The 21,694-nt window shown below is 41.7% G+C and overlaps 1 protein-coding gene across 2 annotated transcripts; it reads left to right on the top strand.

Moving 5' to 3' along the window:
- Positions 1-410: 410 nt before the first annotated feature.
- Positions 411-21,645, top strand: wls (Wnt ligand secretion mediator). Of its 2 annotated transcripts, XM_085804268.1 has the most exons (13): positions 411-663; positions 4,362-4,634; positions 9,205-9,329; positions 9,698-9,859; positions 9,954-10,090; positions 13,854-14,022; positions 14,892-15,011; positions 17,121-17,218; positions 17,433-17,496; positions 18,422-18,565; positions 18,700-18,783; positions 18,866-19,034; positions 20,647-21,645. In XM_085804268.1, the coding sequence occupies exons 1-13, from the start codon at positions 558-560 to the stop codon at positions 20,754-20,756; spliced, it is 1,761 nt and encodes a 586-aa protein (XP_085660394.1). In that variant the 5' UTR covers positions 411-557; the 3' UTR covers positions 20,757-21,645. The 2 variants fall into 2 exon arrangements, with proteins under 2 accessions (XP_085660394.1, XP_085660395.1); XM_085804269.1 differs by lacking the exon at positions 14,892-15,011.
- Positions 21,646-21,694: the final 49 nt, after the last annotated feature.

The raw sequence follows: 21,694 nt of genomic DNA, 5'->3' as shown, positions 1-21,694 counted from the left end.
GGTTGCTATGTTGCCATAAACTCAACATCACAGAATAGGCTACTCGAGTTTAGGTATAATTGTGCAGACGACACATTCATCAAACACGTAGCCAGACCAACGCCGATTAAGAATAGACTTTGAACCACAATGTGTTGACGGGTATTGGTCACCAAACATGAGTTAGGACCTGTAAACCTTCCCTTTAAATAGCCCTGCAGCCTGTGACCGCAAACAGGGGCGCTATTACAGTCATTCAATGACACGGTAACCTGCATTACCAGCCCCTATTTGCAATGCAGCGGCGCTCCACGGATCTCTTCCCAGTCTGGTGTTGGCTGTTCGGGGATAAAGCTGAGTGCTGTTCGGTCATGTGATTCCTGTTTTTTTTTTCTTTTTTTCTTCCTCCCTCTAAGTTGAAAGGCAGGAGCAGAGCGGTGGAGGGGGGCCCAGCCAGTCTTCCTGCTGCTGGCCGTGGATGCAGCGTTTTCGTCCCTTTTCCAACACACTGTTGTTTGTTTCTCGCTCGGTGTGATATTTGTATTTTTTAATTTTTTTGCTCCAACCTTCGCTTCGCCATGGCGGGGGCTATTATTGAAAACATGAGCACCAAAAAGTTGGTGATAGTGGGAGTTATTCTGCTTTTGTTTCAGGCGTTTGCCTTCATGGTCGGCGGTTTAATTGGTAAGTTTTTTTTTTCTCTCCCTTTCTTTCTCTCTCTTTTATATCCCCCACTTTTATCATTTATTAGTTATCCAACTCTTGCCCTTTGTGCGCGCATGTTAACGTCTCCAAACGGGGTAAAGCACAAAGTTTGTGACTTTGCTCTTGCTCGCTGCATGCCTTCATACCAGCGTTAATAAACGTCCTCATCAGAGACAAAAGACGGTGAGTGTGCTGCTAACTTTTTTAGCCGTGTTTTACCCACCTGGGCTTTGTCTTTGACCGAGCCTCGCACAAACAATGCGGCGCTTTGAAGAAACAGTCACTTTGACACCGGAGCCGGAGTGAGTGCACCTCGGATAAATCACTGCTTTGTATCAAGGTGTTTGCTGCTGCCTGCCCTGCGTGCCACGACCGACCGACCGCTGCCGTGCTTTTTTCTTTTCCTGCTAAAAATAACACGGGACACCATTTTTGTCTTGTGGGTTAATTTTTTTTATTGGCTTTTTTTGAACACAGGAGTGCCGTGGAAATGCACCCAGCCTCCGTTTTCTGTGTTGTTCACACTTCTTTGATCTGAACTCGTATGTTCTTGTCCCCCTCTTCTCCCCTCATACCTCCCCCTCCTCCCCCTCCCCCTGCATATAATGTCTGTCTGCTGTGTGGGGCCCCAGGCAGCATCTCTACCTTCCTTTCACTCCCTTCTCCTCTCCCCCTGTGTGTCTCCCCTTCTCCCTAAATCCCTCTCGCCTTGCAGGCAGTGCATTCATGTTCCCTCCTCTTTTCTCTCTCTTTTCCCCTAGATTCACATTTGCATTGAGGCAGACAGTGGTGTACACACACACGTACACACACACGTACACACACACACACACACACACACACACACACACACACACACACACACACACACACACACACACACACACACACACACACACACACACACACACACAGCTGTCAAAGTTGCATTTTGCCTTGAGGAGTGTATTGGAGTTGCTGTCAAGTTTCTTCAAATCCACCCACTCATATTAGCACACAGCAGCTACACACACACACACACATACTCGCAGTTAATAGAAGTTGAGTACATGTGAAAGATGCCAGTCTTTCCTATGGGCTGAATTTGGAAACCATTCACATCCCCCAGACACCAGTCACCCTCCCCGTGTCCCTGCGGTCCCTCTCACTCACTACATGGCTGGTGATAAATTAGCTTGTTCGGTTCGTTCCTGGCTGAGATGGTTTTAATGAAGCCAGATTCCTTTGTGCTTGCTCGGTGGCCGGGGGCGGCAGAGGTAATTGAGTAGAAAGGGGTTTTTCTCCCCTTGTTTCCCGACAAACCCGGGGACACGGCATGGGGTCAGTGGGCTGAGGGGACTGCCATTATTCTGGACACACTGCGATGGCGACAGGAGGAGCCGGTGTGCTGCTGGACTCACAGGGTCACTAGATAATTGAACTCCAAGGGGCTCCAGATAACTGGGTTTAATTCAGTTTGGTGGGTCTTCTTTGTCACTCTGTGTGTGTTTTTATTCTATTTTAACTTGGCTTACACACTTCCTCTTGAAAATAGACCGTGTTTGGTTTTACAACTGTGGACTGTGTACCCCAAAGGGTGTGTAATCTGTCTGTTGGTGGTGTCCGCCCTTAAGCTCTCTGCTATGAGTACACAGATATGATTAGATAGACAGATAAGTTTAGGGGTTCTTCTTCTTTAAGTGCTGCTGACTTTTATAGTCTTCATGTAGTTGCAGTTTGCATACTTTTTGGAAAGTGGACAAAATGACAAACTATCAAATCTCTAAATTTACTCGTCAGCATCTGCATGCTCAAGCACATAAACATGTCATTAATCTTCTTCATTAGCTGATTCTGGAAAGTCCAAGCATTTTCTCTCTTCCATGATTCACTACTTCCCACAATCCCCCTCAACAGTGATTACAGCTTGTGGGGGTTTTCTAGGTATGTCACTAGGACGCAAACCAAGCTTGTTTTTACAGATGAACTCAGAAACATAATGAACATCTGCACATTTCTCTTTGGGTCATTCCACAGAATTTTAGTGGGATTCAGCGTTTTTTCTGGGTACACAAAGTCTGCCACAGACAACACCGTCTTTTGATCGTCAGAGATTTAGTAAGACTGGTTTTCTGTGTTCCAGTTGATGTCATAAGAGCGTCTCGGTTTCCAAATGTTTTTCTTTTATTTCACAATTATATGTACTTGCCCAAGTTAACAGCATTTAACTGTTACCAATAAAGGAACTGTAGTACCAGTTCCTTTTGCATCAGCGCTGAAACTAATGTTCGTTGTTTTCCTTGAATATTTTGGTCATTAAATATTTTCGGTCCTGATGAAGGTCGATAGACTGGAACGTTGACCCAATAAACAGAGCTTTGATATGAGTACGGGAGTAAGATGTGATTTTGCAGTGAATTTGTCTGGGGATCTGCTCCCAGCACCAGCCTTTTCAGGAGAATGTGCATGTTGATTAAGCCTCGGTAGATAAATATGATGAAATATCTTGGAAGGAAAAACTCTATAGAATATGTGCCCATCACATTGAGTTATAGTGACATGTTGAAAATGCTAACAGTCCAAAGCACACAAACTTCATGAACTTCGTCATATTTGACAAGAAGAACAATATGTCAACTTTGGGGAAACTTTAACCAACTGATATCGTCATTGTTTCAAGAATGCGAAACAATCAACAAATAGTTCCAACTCTGCTTTGCTTCTCCATGACTCTGATTCATAGTGCTGCAGTTCAGTTTGTGCTTTGTCCTGTGAAGTGGCACGTAATGTATTCATTTCAATCTACTGTAGTGTTCAGTGAAACAGGACATTGAAATTGCATTTTACGTGCCTAAAATGTAAGGGAGACTTAATTAACTGTGACTACATAGTATTTTCTCTTTGTCATTTCCGAATCCTTTTCTCTCTGCTTTGAAAAAAATTCCATTGCTTTTTTCATGTTGCAGACGAAAAATGCAATGTCATGCTGCCCTAATATGGATGGTTTTACTCTACCTGACTTAATGCCTGTTATACTACCTGATACCAGAAAGTAAAGGTTCCTGTCTGGGTGCCTCTCTGACGTCATCTCCTGACCTTATGAGTAGTTTACCCTGAACAACAGCTCTTTTTTCCCTTGAGGCAACAGCTGGGCTCTAAAACCCCTCAATGACACAATTCACATCAGACCCCCAGTTTTTACAACAGGCAACCAATGTTTTTGTGTTCTCATGATAATGATAGATCTTTTCCCAAGCACTACTCAAATCCTGTGAGTAGAGAGACTACAAACACCAGTCTTGTCAAGCTCATGAATCTCAATGCGTAAACAGTGTAATTGGTGCCTGAGAGCTTTCGGGAATTTTCCCTCCCCGTCATTTCAGTGAAGGAGAGAGGACCTTGTTGCTACCAGACATTTTCAAAACAGTGTTAAAAGTAATTGCCAAAGTGTTTGAACCGGATTTGGCTCTAACCCAACCTGTTGACTATTCCTAATGGTTGCCAAGATATGAATATTATCCATGGACAGTTAAATCCACAGTGTCGTTTTATTTATTGATTTTTTAAATTCAAACCTTTTCTGTGATTTATTGGTTTGAGGGGAAATTTGACTTGGCAGGGCCTTGAAACACTTTGCTGCAGTATTTCAGTATGACATCCGGACTAATATCAATCCTACTTTCTATTTGTCTCACCAGCTCCCAGCCCAACCACAGCGGTCCACTACTTGGCCACCAAGTGTGTGGACACAGTCAAGCACAGAGACGACACAAAATGGTTCATGCCCTGGGGACCCGACCAGTGCGACAGGATCCGAACCTTTGATGAGGCCATGGCCAAGAAGATTGAGGCCAACAACATTGTATTTGCTGTCCACATTCCTCTGCCTAACAAGCAAATGAGTCCCTGGTTCCAGTTTATGCTTGTCATCATGCAGTTTGACATTGCCTTTAAGATCTACAACCAGATAGGTGAGAAAACCAATGCTTTCTTATGGGTAGAAAAATGGGTAAAGACAATGTGGCTTGTGTTTCTCCTCCAGGGCATGGCTTACTGGCTTTCAAGGTGAAAGAAAGACTACGGTAACCTAATGTGCACAGGCTTGTAAGAGGCTATGACGTCTTGCATAGGAATCTTAAAACAACCGAAAGCCAATTAGGTGATCATTAAAGGGATAGTTCAACATTTTGGCAAATTGGCCCATTGCCATAATCGCTATAGTCATAGCAGTAGGTTTGTTACCTTTATTTCTCGGTGTAAGCTATTTTAAGCTAAAGGAATTTCTTGGTTTCCCTCATCAAACTCATCAAATACACAATCCAACAATTCCAAAACGCTGTGGTGGACAAGTTGTGACCTGCACATTCACCACGCTATGAGATAATAACGGAACGTTACGAGACAAAGTTGTTTTAGAGGTAAATTCATGCAAAACTGCTGATGCGCGTTGCGTTCAGGGGCAGTTTTTCAGCAAGCAGTCTCTGCATTTACCTCAAACGGCTCAGTTTCGTAACGTTCCATATTATCTCATAGCGTGGTGAATGTGCAGGTCACAACTTGTCCACCAGAGCGTTTTGTAGTTTTTGGATTGTGTATTTGATGAGTTTGATGAGGGAAACCCAGAAATTCCATTAGCCTCCATAGCGTAGCTCTGAGCAGCTCGTGGCTCTGGTCCACCGTTCTAAAAACAGCTTGCACTGACAATTAAAGGTAACGAACCTACTGCTACGACTATAGGGATTATGGCAATGGGCCAATTTGCCAAAATGTTGAACTATCCCTTTAACAAGTGATATTTACTTGGTTGGTTGTGTTGTAAATTGCAGATTGCCAATTGTCACTCAACATTTTCAGTATCAGAGGTTTCTACTTCTGTTGTGTTAGAATTTGTTCTGTTTTCTTAGTTTCACAAAGCTGAAGGCAAATGTGCAGAGGCTCAATGAGACCAATCTAGCTTGTGAAATATTCACAGCCGTTTTCGCTTCAAATCCCTCACATCTTCAATGCAAGTGCAGAGTCAACTTTACTAGCAATAAATGTTACCTTTCTGTATTACCTTTCCTACACAACGTCCTGGTAGGATGTTGTGTTCTTAGTTCAGTTTACCATAGTGAATGCTTGAGGGATCCACAGGAGTGTGTCTTTGTCAAAAGATTGGATTTCCTGACATTGAAAGGCAGCAAACAATGATGGATGTCCTGCTGTTTGTTCTCTCTAGCAGCGTAGGCCCGTAGGGGTTTCGTAGATGGGCTTGTCAGACACCCTTGAGACAGGTATAAAGAGGAGAGAGCGGTAATCTGGACCGGTTTCATAGTTGACTGACTCCAAACAATGCAGTGTCCTATTTTCCAATCCCAAGGCACAATCAAACGATTATGTATATTTACATACATATGTGTTTAAATATGTTCAGTTTTCAAAATGATGTGATTTGTTGCTCTCCCTCTTTTATAGTCGGGATGAATTTATAATTTGTGTAAAGACCAGGCTTTGTTTTTCTGATTATTTTGCCCAGTTTTAGAGTCTACAGAATACATGAGGTGATTTAAAAACCTAGAGACTAGACTGACACACACAGAAATCTTAAGATAATAAAGAAACTTCAATTACAAACACCTCATTAATTGTTTTCTTTTGCTACACCACACCTATTATGGTATTTTATACCTCAGATGTATCTTGAATCTTCACCTTTCTAACTCCTGAGGTAAATGTTGTCTTGTGGAGCCCCGAGGTCTGTGCAGTATGTCGTTTCCTTTGTCATAAAGAACACAAAAGCTTATCGCCAACCCATTTCATATCCCTACTTGGTGCTGTAAAGTGTATCAGTGGATAGACGGTCCTACAGCATGCTGATGCTGAAGTGCCTGTGTGAGAGGAATGGGAGGGGGAGGAGAGCGAGATAACTGGTGTCTTATAGGAGACGTGGCTCAGTATCCTGGCAGGGTGCTTGGGATCCTGAAAGACAGGATTAGAAAGGATGAAAGTCTAATAAGTGACTGGATCCCAAAGAGAGCCTGGGAATGAGGTTTTGACTCTCATTTACATCTTTTGCTTTAAGGCTTAGAAAGTTAGAACGTATCTGTATTGAGACGGGATCCTCAGAGTGACCAGTGATGTACCGTCTGCGCTGACCATGACTTGTTAACTTTAGATGACACATCCGCTTTAGTCCAGTTAATAATCAACAGAAAAGTAAGATGAATTTATAACAAAGTTTTTAAGCGGTGTAATCCTTATTGTGACACAGCCGTTCTGGTCTGGCTTGTATAAGCAGTCATGTAGCAATGGTGGCCTAGTCATCAGCATCATTTACTCACTCACATTCTTGGCCTTGGTGAAAATCTGTTAGGGGGCTGTGGATTGTTTACTGCCTGGCTGCCAGACAGACGAGCTTGTGAATCAGCCTGGACCTTTTGCCAGATGCTGCAAACTCATGTTGATCTTTCTCAAGTCTAGGAGGTGCTGTGAGAATAATTGGTTCTCTCCTTTTCTGGAAATTGGTTTCGGTTTGTTCAAAAAAAGTTGCTTTATTCATCACTAGGTGCTTTGTGAAAGCTTTGTAACCTTATCACTCAGCAGACATGGTCACTAGTAACTTCATCAGTCAGGTTGATGTTTTTAAGGCTGGCCCTGCTGCTTCTGACCACCAAAGAACTGGTGTAGGCTGCATTTTTATCTTGAACCTTCATCGTCCAACATATTTCTTTATGATTTGATTTCATTTTGAAATATAACAGGCTTCTTACAGAATTTTTAAATACAAAATTAAATTCACCAGTATATTACAAGACCATAAAACTACTATTAACGGGCATATTTAACAAATGGCAAAACGGTGAAACTGTACTGTGTTAAAACTTTTACCTTCTTTTAAATATACCATTTTAAACTTAAAATTAGATATGTTTTCTGATTCCATGAGCTGAGAAACTGAAGTTTCGGACTGATTCACTTTCGCAACAGTCAACCCACAAACATCGGAGCCAGGCCTTCCACAGTCAACAAAATGGCGCCTGGTGGTCTGTCTAAACCCTGACCAGAACATTTGCTCTGTGCCTGACTAAGGTGGGAGGTTTCTGTTCTCTCGCTGTGTGACAAACCAACACAAAGCCATCTCCTTCCTTGACTACGTTATCTGTGCAACAATGTTCATCCCAAAGAAGAGCTTCGCCCTTATTAACCACTCCACCTACTCCACTCCACCCCGGCACCAAGCACCCATTGGCTGAGGTCCAGCAATAACACAGCTGTTGAGGAGGCTTAGTTTCCGTGGCGATGGCCGCTGGACTGAAGTGGAATGTTTGCATGAAGCGAGCTGACATTTGAGGGCGTCGGGCTCAACCAATGGCAGAGGGGAGGGCATTACAGAGACAGTCGGCTGCCAGTTCTCATCTGGCTCCCTCTCTTCCGCCTCTACAGTTTTTTTTTCTCCTTCCTTATTCACAGCACAGGCCACTGGGTTTCTTTCTCTTCATTCCAGCTTGTTTCATAACGGCACAAGAGGCACTCTGGAGGGCTGGAGGAGAGAACACTTGGCTTTGTAATGTGATCTAAAGATGCAGTTTTAATAGCTTTGCTTTGGATGTTTTTGCTGGATATACCGAGCTGTGCTGTCGGAGGCCAGCTCAAGGTCTTGTTTAAGTTTGTCAAGTAGGAAGTAACCTAGATTTGGGCCACCGTGGAGAGCAGACTCACTGAATCAGAATATATTTACATGGCAGAGAAATAATCCTGTTAATCTGGCTGTTTCAGACTCATTTCAAGGTGACGGTGCCACATTTTCATACTCGAATGATTTGGTCTTGTATGAACATGTTTGTTTTAGAGTAAACCCACCAAAGCAGTTCCAGTTACAAATGCAGCCCTAATCACCAGACTGAGCCATAACGGATATTAAAGCTTCAGCCGTGAAGCTCAGGTTCGCAGTGATTTTTAAACACAATAGATCCACCTTCATCCTTTTAACTCTCTGTACCTCTCTTGAACACATAAGCATGTGAAAAACTAGCTTCTATGTGAAAACGAACAGCATATCTACAGATTGTGCAATGTTATGCCATCTTTCTTTGCTTGTTTACGAAAAGCCGGCATATTGCCGCTCAGAGATGTGACGTGTAAACGCAACAACACCACCATGCTGGCTCTCCCTTTTACAGACATCAGTATTGCTCTGCTCTGCTACAGACTTAGAATTCAAGGACATCACTGTTGTGCCTTTGTAGTTGTGCTGTAATACCGGATAGCGAGGCAGAATAAAGGAGCAGCATTCCTGCTTTGAACAGGCTGTGTAACGGGGGCTCATGTGATGTCAGTGCTGGCAACGTAGTCAAAAAGGCCAAGGCTGCCTGTCATCGGGACTTAATTTTATCCCGTCAATGGGATAATAACAGCCAGCAGGATTGTGCAGTGATGAGATGCAACACTCGTGATTTTGTGAACGTATTTATTCACGTACTTTGAATATGAAAACTCTCCAGTTGACTACCATTTGCGTGTATTTATTTTAAAGTAAATGACATAATTTATTCTTGTTTTCAGAGGATGGGGCAATGGTCACCATTGACGTGGGTCTGGCTTACAGAGACGACACAGTCAGTGAGTGGACGGCGATGGCACACTCTTTCGAACAAAGGAAGCTCAACTGCAATTTTACTGCTCTGAAGGTGGGGAAAGAACATTTTTGATGCTTTACCATTATGATTATTACAAGTAGCGATGACGATTATATTGAGTTTGTTTATTTTTTAGTTGTATCATGGGTGAAGACGGGTATATCTCCTGCTGTTTGTCAGTTTCCAATTTAAGAAATGATAGTTTCAAATAACTGAACTGTTTTTCATTGAAGTATAGTCTTTTGTTCAGCACATTTATTAACACTGGAGACTTGAAACTGTAATTTGAGCTGATTGTTTCTCAGACGATCAGACGTTGCGCTTCCCATGATAAGTCTTGAGTTTGTGGCTTTTATATTATTAAAAACACATGAAATAGCAGCCAGTGTGATGTGTTGTGTATCTTTTTTTTTTTCCAGACCTATGAGAATGAGGGACGTTACTACGAGTGTGATCTCCTGCCTTTCATGGAGATCGGAAGCGTGGCCCATAAATATTATCTCCTCAACATCCGCTTGCCTGTCAATGAGCGCAAGAAAGTCAATGTGGGGATTGGAGAAATCAAAGATATTCGTCTTGTTGTAAGTATTCATTGTGGATTAACGTTAAGGAAGTATAATAAAATGCCTCACAGTACTAACCAGTTGACATTGATGTTGTTCTCTCTCCTCAAAGGGCATCCACCAGAATGGCGGCTTCACAAAAGTTTGGTTTGCCATGAAGACCTTCCTCACACCCAGCATCCTCATCATCATGATCTGGTACTGGAGACGTATCACCCTTATGAGCAGACCTCCGGTGCTTCTGGAGAAGTAAGGCCACTCCCTCACAAGTTATCACACGGGTGCTCACTACTGCAGTGAAATAAGCACGCTCCTTATTCATAAACAATTCAATTCTAGTAGATCATGTCTGTGGTGATAAAGGATGAATGCAGGTCCAGGGGGTACGCCGGTATACGGCGTGTACCTACTTATTTTTCAGTCAGGATTGCGTATACCCACTTCTAAACCCCCCCCTGATGCGCACAAAGGGTTAACAGCCGGTCTCTGCTAGAAGTCCCGCCTCTAACCTGAATATCGATCTCCGATTGGCTCTGCCGTTTCTCGCTAACGTACATGTGATTGGCTGTCCCCGCTGTCACTCCGTCTGCTGGTAAAAGTTACCTGCTCGTTGGTCGGACGGGACAGGAGGTCACGGTGCTTGAATCTGCAACCGCGAATGTAAGCTGTCAACATGTTCGGCTTTTGTTCTGCCTGGGTCACGTTAGCTAGACGGATTTGACTTCAGCCAGAGCAACTGAGAACTCTTCTAAGTTGCCTTCTTGTCTTTCATTAGTTGCTCATGATTGCAAATGCAAAAAACATCAACTTTCAGGAGCGGTGCCTCGGAGTACTTTTGTGTCCCCACCAATGTTGCCCTTGGCAAAGAGAATGATTTGTGTGTTTTATTTAAGATGAAATATGAACAAGGATGCATTGTCAACTTCAGATTTTAAGTAACTATAAACTATGAATAACTGAAACACCATGTTTGCCTCATGATAAATACATTCATCCAGGCTGCTTGTGTGACCAGTAGTAACTACAAACTGCTCCTAATCAAGTCATGATCGTTTTATAATAGTGAGCAAGTAGAAATTACGGATTTTTTGCATAAACTAAATAGAGTAGTCTGTTTCTAAAGCAGGGCTTTTTTTCTTGACTACTTATAAAAAAAGGTGAAAATTTAGAGTATACCCACTTCTCCAGGGACCACTACACCACTGGATGAATAATGCCTATTTGAAGACACACCGCCAGGTCGGTCTACAGTGACAAGAGTTTAATTCAGGCTCTGCTTCAGTGCATCCACGAGGTGAAGGTATTAACAATGAATGAAATGTACAAGTAGGTCATGCAAACTCTGCAGTGAAGGTCACTGAGATCAGACGGCGTTGTTCATCAAGAGCCAGAGGAGGAACAGAGTCTAGAGCTTAGAGATAGGAGTGTGGTATGAGCAAATATCTGTGAAACTACACGTTACCTCTTAGTTTCTCATTTACTAGAAAATGAACAGGAAGGGCTGCTTCATGTATTTTTTTTATTTATTTATTTATTTTTTAACATATATTTAAAAAATAACTATTTATGTTCATTTTGGGAATTTGTGTGCAGGTTAGGAGGTTAAAGCAACAAATACAGTTAATGCCGCCTGGAGCAGAAGGTGTGAATTCTGTCTGTGCTATGTAAAGTTGAAGCCATGCTCGGAGCCCAGTGTTTGTCTAGCCCCCTGCTGTGCTGGGAAGACAGATCAGTAAGAGGCAACGTTCTGCACCACAGGAAGGGCCTAGCCAAGCGTGAAATACGTTACAAAATCTGCAAGCTAGCACTCAACTGACACATGCTGCACACAGACACACTTTCAGGACATACACACACCAGCTAGTGAGACACCACATGTACAAAGCTACACGCAGCCAGTGTCTCTCTCCTGCCTTCTATCTTCTCCAACTCAAAGGCTTTTATTCCCAAATGACCAGCAGGCTCTTAGGAAGTGCGAGTCGTACCCTATTTATGGACAGCGGATGATTTTTTTATGCTGTGAAAGCCTTACCAAAGTCTCCTGTCATGCTTGTCTACAGAGGTGTCAGAACAGTGAACCTCAGACTTCCTTTAAATATAGAGGACAGATGTGAGCGGCATTTCTCAGTGTGGAAAATGAGATAATTTGATTCAGTATTTCAGTCTTTATTCAGTCAGTCATCACGTAATACAACAACTTATATTTATGCTTATATTTATGCCTGTCCTTTATAGCAAATTGAGCAAATTAAGCTACCTTCAGCATTTTTACAATATAGGAAAAAACAAACAAACATAAAAAGCGAAACTAAATGGGGGAAAAAAGGACCACAACCAACAAAGTTAAAGGGACAACGAGGAGTTTTGGAAAAGCAAAGCGTTTTCACACTACATTTATGAGCCTCCGCACGCACCGTAAAATTCTTTGACCGGCGCAAGACGGACACATGTTTTCATTCATCAATAATTAAAGTCAGAGGTTCAAAGAGGTTCACATACCATCGTAGTTCTGACCATAAACGGCGATTCAGCTGCGTTATTCTCATGACTCGCCACGAAGGAAACGCTGGTCGGCTCGACCAGCATTTCCGCCACCACTAATAATAACAAAATAACGATAGAGACAGAACGATATATTTATCGAAAATGGGCCCATTAACCAGTGTGGGTAGCGGAGATTCATCCACATTAACGTGAGACTTTTTTATAACCGAATAGAAACTCCTCGTTGTCCCTTTAACAGTAATTAAATATAGGAGTAGAAAAGAAATCATTATATAATGGAGAGGGGAAAAAAACATTTACAATATCATTAACACTTGTAACCTCCAATAATTGTCCTACATACTTTTTTTTTTTATAAAAAAAAAATGGTATGTACAATCTGTAGATATCATGTTATAATTCATAAAGTTGGTTGTTACACGACATCCATCGTATTTGTTTTGTTGCACTCAAAATAGTGAAATGTAAAAAATATTCCAAGCTCGCCAAAAGGAAAGATAGCAGAGCCCTGGCAGTAAAGGCACAGGTGGAATTAATTACACTAATCATGGGCTCAGTTCAGTGACATGTCTCAGTGAGTTGGCATGCTCAGTCCCCAGGCTCAGGAACTGGCTCATTCAAATGGAACTCAGAAATAATTAATGCTATTAGCCCACCTGTGCATTTCCTGTGTTTGCATGCTAAAACATCCAATGAAAAAAAAGAAAAGGAAAAAAGGTCCATTTAGGACCTTTAACACATCAATTGAGCACATTTTAATGTCGAGCCGCCTCATTTCCACACGCGTCCACATACAGATGCCGTTCTCAGCTCTCCGGCGGTGTTGCTTGTGATCACATCAACACATTCCCTGCATATTTCTCAAATGTGGTATCTGTTGGTTCGTGCTGTAGATCACTGCTCACTTAAGTTCTGTTAACCACAGCCTTTGCATGTACCATTCGTACCAACATTTTATTTTAAGGTCACTCAATGTGCCTTTTCCCCCTCCTCCCCTTCTCACACACAGTGTAGCTCTGTTTTGCCCTCTCATCTGACTATTTACGATCATCCTTTCATCTACTGGCGGCATGCAGGAACCTGCTGCTGAAGGCTGATTGTTCCTAATTCAAGCTTATTTCTCTCTAAATGTCTGGATTCTTAAGGTCGTGGGAGGTTTGCTGTAATATTGAGGCTACTTGGAACAGTGGTGAATTATGTGCAGTTGGATAGATCGGGGGGACATACTGTGCTCGTAGCTGAATGGATAATTTAATCAATGTCTTGGGATCTAATGAGCCTTCTTCAGTCATTGCTGATGTATTGCTGCTGTGAAACATTGATTGTGTCTGTGTAAAAGCTGTAGTATAGATTTGGGTGAAGTTTTCAGTAAAAGTGGCTTTAAATTTCATCTGCCACAGTTAAAGTAGGACGAAGGACAGCCGTGGTTGACACCTTTTTGAATTCAAAACGAGAATGATGATGGAAGTATTGTAGTTTTTAACTCTGTTTTTGCTCCTTTTTTTAGGGTAATCTTCGCTCTGGGTATCTCAATGACATTCATCAACATCCCAGTGGAGTGGTTTTCTATCGGCTTCAACTGGACCTGGATGCTGCTTTTTGGAGACATCAGGCAGGGCATCTTCTACTCGATGCTGCTGTCCTTCTGGATCATCTTCTGTGGGGAGCACCTCATGGTACTGTACCTGGAACAGTTCAAATGTTTCATCTTTTTCTGACTGACCTGCAGCCTTGCTTGCTAACTACAGTCTCACTTGCAGACATTTAATACCAAAGGTGTTAAAATCCTATCACAGCCACTCTAAATGGTGTTCAGCTGTGACTGCTCGCCTAGAGGAATGCTTTAGCGCCTGTGTGTCTTTTCCTCTTCCTTCAGCCAGGTTTATGTTAAAGATCAAAAGTGTAGCGTACCACCACCAGCTTTCAGTAAGACTTGACCAAGCATTGAAGGCTTCTGGATATGGCATGTGTCAATTTTGCAGGTGTATTTGATTTGTCATCACATTACAAACTTAAAAAAAATTACACCAAAAGACATAAACTCTAGCTCCTTTTCAGGATAGGTGTGTGTATACAGTTTACAGATGTACTCTTGTTCTCAGTGCAGGCTATGCATCTTCACCTAATCAATCAAATTACATCCCGCGCTTTCAAGAGTATTTACCCCAACCCCTGGACTCTTGTCATTTATTGTCTTTTTTTATAAAATTGATTTGTTTGGTTTTAAATATACTCTTTGAGAGTAACGCAGGAGAGAACCAATAACACAATTTGAGAACATGCCAGTGTGCGTTTGAACTCTGAAGGGCTCAGTTATGCTTGGATGCAAATGAATCAGGTGTGCCTTTTACTAGGCAGACTGTTTTCATTAGTCTTAGTAAAACCTTTACTTGTCTGTGCTGTTTGTGGCTCTTTCTCCACTCTTTGTGACTTGTGTCCTGTATTGATTCATTGGTCTGTCAAACAAAATGAGTTACTGTTAAAATCTAAAGTCAAAAAATGGAGGGTGCCTTGCCCATCTTATCTTGGTGTTATTTTTGTTTAGGAAATACAGGTCTATTCAACATGGGTCACGGGCAGTGGACAAGTGAAGCTGTGTCAGAGTTGTGTACCATCCATCAAAATCTTCACTGAACGCGGCTGTCATCCAACAAAAAACGTGCAGGTCATTCTTGTCTGACGTCTGTAATTTGTCCCTGATTGGGGCAGTCATGGAGATGGTCTGCCATTTCTCTTATTAAACATACAGACTATTTAAATTTCATGATCTCCATGGCTGCCTCAGACAGGACGACTCTCCCCAGCTCTCTGGTCATCAGAGTATTCTGCTCAGCAGGCTGTCTCTCTCGTTGGCTGACGGGCTGAACTCTGCTTGCTTATCTGTGAAGGATTTCTGAACTTAAGTCAAAACGGCACACCAAGGTCTCCACGGTGATGTTGCATCTCCACCTCAAGCTAACTGCCTTACTAGTGACTTGTTCCCTACATAATCTATTCCTAAACCTGGTTTTGACAACAAGCTAAGTTGTTGTAAAATACAACTTGAGTTGTTGTCAAGGTTCCACTTGGCAGACACTCTCATAATCACCTGTGTATGTCTCATTGTACACTCGTTTGCGGCACTTGATTTTGAATCACCCAGTCTCACCTCGTGCTCTTTGAACTGTAGCGCTCGAGTCAGTTGTGCATGACATCCGTTAAACAGTGCTTGATCAGTCTGTAAATGTCAAAATCAATTTCTGTCTGTCTGCACCTTCCCATAAAATGGGAACTTGATCTCCTTTTTCCTCAGATATTTCTCAAACAGTGTTTCTGTTGATTTTAACATGAATTTAAAAAAAAATCATTGCTGGGTTTGATTTGGCTTTATTGTGTTTACATGAAACGTCTTTTTTTTTCCAGCACATCACAGGTACGTGTGATTTTTGCCTAGACTGCCTGCTTGATATATTGCACCAGATCACAAGTTTTTCTTTATGTCAGATCAAAAAGCCTTTGTCTTTCACTTTTCTAACACAAGACTATGCAGTTCTAATCCCTACAACATTCAATGTAAAAGAGAGTGACGGATTCAGTAAAGTGAGACCACAGAGGAATGTCATGTTACAACATCCAGAGAAAGGCTGATTGGCCCTGACCCTGATATTCTTCTTCCCTGGATGTGGGTGGGGGAAAACACTTCGGTATGTGTGAAAGCATGTCCTGCATTCCTCCAGGGAAAACATCACAGCCTTTAAGCATACCACCAGTAATTCAGCAATTGATTATTTGTGTTTTTCCATCAAAAAAGTGCTGATCGTGTGCCTGTTATACCTGTCCCTGGCCACCCTTGTCCCTCATCTGAACCCACCAGAGCCTTCAGTAGAAAAAAAGACCAAAAATATGCCTTTTTCAAACAATGACTTATCCTTTTTTCTGTGGTTTTTCATTGAAAAGAAATTACTCATTTGGGAACTGACTCACTTGGTAGAGTTGCCTCCCCATTTCCTGTCTCTCTCTCGACTGTGCTATCAATTAAAGGCAATAAAAAGGCCAAAAAATATACTTAAAAAATTGCACATCTGGAAACTCCCATTGTCTGTGCAAAAGTGATTCTGTCGAGCTGAATGGATTAATCGGCAAACTCTTAACTGGCAGGTCTTTACTATGACTCTATTACTCGAGGACTTCAGTGAACTTGATTGTAGGCAGCTTTTTTCTTAAACATGAGGTCCAAGTGTTTGAATTGTTTTCATGGCCTTTCAGGTTTGAATGGCTTTGTCACCATTACCGCTGAAGGGAATAGAGGAAGACACATAGTTAAAGGCTGCATTTAATCATCTTTTCAGCCTTATCAATCATGTTGTCAAATGTTTACACTCTGATCTTAACTCTATTTCAAATCCGTATTCTGGGGTGACCTCAGAATATCCAATCTCAGTAATACCTGGATCCACTCCAGAGAGTTGCCAGTGTAACAAATCAACATATCAGCTCCTCCAAGGTTTTTCCAAACTTTTAATGGATGCCTCTGAATCATCAATATGGCATTTTAAAATTCCTTATGCACATTTCATGACCTTGGGCGGACAAAACAAACAAACGCAGAAATTGCATTTTCACTGCAGTGCAAGACAGAAATGCTACCTGCAGATTGGCTTTGATGAAGAAGGATTTTTGTTTATAATGAACTGTTTATTCTATGACATGAATATAGTATAAGTATACTGCTAAACCAGCTATACTGCAGGACTATAAGGTGCATCTTTAAATCAGTACTATCTGTTTCTCTCAGGATCAGACGGAGAGGAATCGTTTCTCAGTCTACTGGAAGCAGGTTGGACCCATCGTCTTCGGCTCCTTCTGCCTCTTTATCTTCGACATGTGTGAGAGGTGAGAATTTCCCTCATAATCCCCCAAAAGACAGTTTTTTTATTGAAGTGGTTGATTCCAGTGTGCATTATATATTGTAATAATAAATCTTCTGGTTCCTTTTTGTTTATTTTCATGCATAATCTCAATCTCCTATTTTTTCTGCCCTGTATTATAAAATGCTGTTACTCTAGATGTAAACCTAAAATGTAAATGAACTGTTTTCTGTCATCAGAGGTGTCCAGCTGACAAACCCCTTCTACAGCATCTGGGCATCTGATGTGGGAACTGAGCTGGCTGTATCCTTTTCAGACAATTATCTGATAACAGCAACAAGAAAAAGAGCACTTCATCAGCCTGAGGATGATGCCAATTAAAAAGCCTGACAATGTAATGTTTTTTCAGTTAATCAGCCATCGATCATTTCAATTGGTTGCTCTTCTGTACTCAGCCAAATGCCAGACTAGTCTGTTTCCTCCTGTTGTTTTGAAATCACTGGTTATGACGACTCTGTCTCCAATTCTTGCACAATTCTGGATTTTCTTCTTTCTTGGTTTTTAGCATGACCTGAAAACAGACCTCCAGACTGCTATGATAAGAAATAATTTAGTAATGCCATATGTGAAAGTATTACCCAGGGTCTTGGGATGGAGTGTTTCTGAGTGTGTAGCTGTTTGTTTGCTTTGCTTTGCCTGCCAAGCTGAGCAATGTTAGATTTATCAGCACACCTCTTCTAAAACGACTGCCAATAACCCCCTTTTTTTTCTTTTTGGTCTCTGCCCCCCTCTCCCCTCTCTTCCTCTGAGACTCATCAAAAGCAAAAGGCTGCTTAGTGTTCCTGACTCTCAGCAGTGTGACAAAGACATTTGGCACTGTGCCCGTAAGCAGGGTCATCAATTCTTTAAAGGTCCATGGGTGACAAGTTTCTGCTTTGCTTTCTACTGCAGTGAAATCTTAAGGTTTTACAAATGAGACACATCACCTTACAAAGCCCTGAACAGCAGTTTTTGTTATTTACACGTATTACTTACACTTATTGCTCACGTACAAGCAAGTTAATGTACAAGCAACTATAAAGGTCAGTTTGGCAAATCCGTTTTAATTATTTTGCAAATTCAATTTAGTTTAAAATGTTGAGTGTATATCTTTGTGGTGTGAGTATTTATGTCTTGCCTGTAGCTACACCATGCTCCATCAGTGTCTCCTTAACCGGTGCTACCTCAGATGGCATTCATCATTGTGGCAGGGATCTGTGCCTGTCTCTACTTCCTCTTCCTCTGCTTCATGGTTTTTCAAGTCTTCCGCAATATCAGCGGTAAGAGGACGTCCCTGCCTGCCATGTCCAAGGCCAGACGCCTGCACTACGAGGTGTGTGTGTGTGTTGTCTCGATCTCTCTCCTGCTCATCTGTCCTGTTGGTTAATCATTGCTCCAACTAAAGGTCATGACAAGTGCAAGAGGTTTGCTCCTCAGTAACTCATCTCCTTTATCGCCCTCTTTCAGGGGCTAATTTTCAGGTTCAAGTTCCTCATGTTGGTCACTCTGACATGTGCTGCCATGACCGTCATCTTCTTCATCATCAGTCAGGTGAATTTCATTAAAGACCAGTGAAGTGATCATTGGTGTCTTTAAGAGTTAAAAGGCATTTATATTTCTGTCCTGTGTCCAGGTGAATGAAGGTCACTGGCACTGGGGAGAGCACACGGTGCAGGTGAACAGCGCCTTCTTCACTGGGATCTACGGCATGTGGAACCTGTACGTCTTCGCGATCATGTTCCTCTATGCACCATCTCATAAGCGCTATGGAGATGAGCAGTCAAGTGGTCAGTGCATCACCGGTAACTACATATTTCTACTAGCTTTCTAAAGAAATAAGATGTCTGGGGTCCTCCTGGTTTTAAATTGGTACTAAATTGTTAATTTATAGTGGGTCAGGATGAAATTTCATTGTGCGGAAAATGGGTATTGTAGCAGTTGAGGTAAGACTATCTAGTAAAGTTGACTCAACTAAGGATAATATAACAATAGAAATAGTTTTTCTTTAATGTGTAATTCAAATGATGTGACGTGACAGATTTGTGTAGAAGTTGTGTACAAGGCATTCTGAAAGTATTCAGACCACTCTACTTTGTCATTATGGGTCATTGTCTGTAAACTGATGATTGGTAGAATGTGAAAAACTAAAGAGAGTTTGAGAAATGTGTTTATTAAAAAGGAAAAAAATAAGTATTCAGACTCGTTACACTTGAAGATTAGCTTTTTTTGAGTTTGCCATAAGACTGGGACATAACAAAATATGAAAACAGGGGAGGTCTGAATACTTTCTGAATGTTGTCGAATTAAGCCCAAACTATCTTTTAATTACTATTAAAGGGATAGTTCACCATTTTGGCAAATTGGCCCATTGCCATAATCCCTATAGTTTTAGGAGTAGGTTCGTTACCTTTAATTGTTGGTGCAAGCTATTTTTAGAACGGCGAAGCAGAGCTGCGAGCTGCTCAGAGCTACGCTACGGAGGCTATTGGGATTTCTTGGTTTCCCTCATCAAATACACAATCCAACAACTCCAAAACGCTCTTGTGGACTAAGTTGTGACCTGCACATTCACCACGCTATGAAATGATAATGGAACGTTACAAAACGGAAAGCTCTGTTGTGCCGTTCTAAAAATAGCTTGCACCGACAATTAAAGGTAACGAACCTACTCCTAAAACTATAGGGATTATGGCAATAGGCCAGTTTGCCAAAATGTTGAACTACCTCTCTATATAGTTATAACATTTTAATTAATTACATGTAAAGTTCAATTTAATCTGAGTGGCTCCTCATTCCTGAGTGTCATTCTGAAGGGAAGCAAGTGTCTGGCCTCTGCTGTAAAGATACCTTTTCACCCAAAGTTTGTTTTTGGAAGAGGGGGAGGGGGGTGGTGATTGAGAAATACCCAAATTCCCAGGGGAAAGAAGGGTCTCTTTGGCCCGAGAGGGTGATTCTAATGGACACCAGGCTTCCTTCCAGACGGAAAGGAGCAGTGAAGAGGGGGTGGGGCGGAGAGCAGGGAAGTAATGAAAACCATCCATCCATCTCCTGACGTCAGTGACACAGGGAGAGAAAAAAGAGGATTTGAAGCTCTGGAAGCTTTCACCGAAGTACGTCAGGCAATCTCTTGGGAGGGGTGCCTCTCTCCAAGTTTCAGTCTCTGTGTTGATTTACTTTATCAGCTCTGGAGTTTAACTTCAGTTTCAAACAAACTGAAAGTATTTATGCTGATCAAATTCTTCTAACCCAGCCTGATATGCAACAGATCAGAACCTGCTGTAATGCAAATGGGAACGGCAAAAACCCAAACCAAATACTTGCTCCTAGAATACCGGTATTATGTCCTCGAATTGAAATCATATTAATAAATTTAGTATTAATGATGTGCCGTGTTTTTGTTTTTTGTTTGTGCAGGAGATGCTGGAGCAAACAGTGGAGAGGACATCCAGCTAACCACTACCATCACCCATGTCGATGGTCCCACCGAGATCTACAAGATGACTGGCAAAGAGGCCCAGGAATAGACATGGCACTGTTATTGAGACTCCCTTTTATTACCTACTGCTCCACTAATCCCCTCCCTTATATATGTAATCAAAGGGGCTTTTGTCTTTACATTGCCATCAGCAGTCCACCGTGCATGTCCTTAGCAGTCCCACAGTTTCTGCCCTCTTCCCGGCACCGTGCCCTCAGCTGTGTGATTATTACGTGCCAGCCTGTTCCCAAAGTCCCTATTGTACCTCCGAAGGCTGAATATTATCAACGCTCCTATCAGTCCTTTTCATTTCATTGTGGATTTTTTTTTCTTACATTTCGTACTTGTTTGTAAATGTTGCACAATGCTTTTGACACAAAGTCAGGTGCTGAAAAGCTGCTTTGTAAACAAAACCCTGTGTAAAGTAACCTGTTTCTTGGTGATCAGAAGTTGCATTTCACAGCAGTCTCACACTTGTTTTTAAATACAGTGCAGTTAAACTGAGTGGTGCTGACCTGAGCTTTTGACAGAGATGGACTGTAGAAGTTTTCGGACGCTATATAGCTACTCTGGTTTCATAATTCTGTTTTATTACGTGGTGTATTACAGTCAAGGCATTTAGAACCTGTTTCATATACATACTCTTCCATAGAAAGTAGATCATGTGGAGTACTGCTATCAATCTTAGTCTTTCAAGTGGTGGAGTTTTTTTTATATTGTGTACAGACCACATAGCCACTTTGGGAAATGCATACCGTACGTTCATTATGTTACAATGTAGATATCTATTTTTTATAAAGTGCTTATTTTCAACTTCACAAAATGTATGCTTCAAGCTCTATCAATGTTTTTGAAGTTGACTGTAGCCCATTACACATGGTTTTTAGGTTTTTATTTGCCTTCTTTGCTAATTTAAATAAAAAAAACCTTTTACTTAACATCCCTGTGTGATGTAGTTTTATGCTTTATATACAAGTCTTGATTTTT

This window comes from Trachurus japonicus, chromosome 17 (assembly GCF_045865225.1).
Source record: "Trachurus japonicus isolate A0001 chromosome 17, Traja_1.0".
NCBI lineage: Eukaryota > Metazoa > Chordata > Actinopteri > Carangiformes > Carangidae > Trachurus > Trachurus japonicus.
This window is presented reverse-complemented; position numbering and strand designations above follow the sequence as displayed.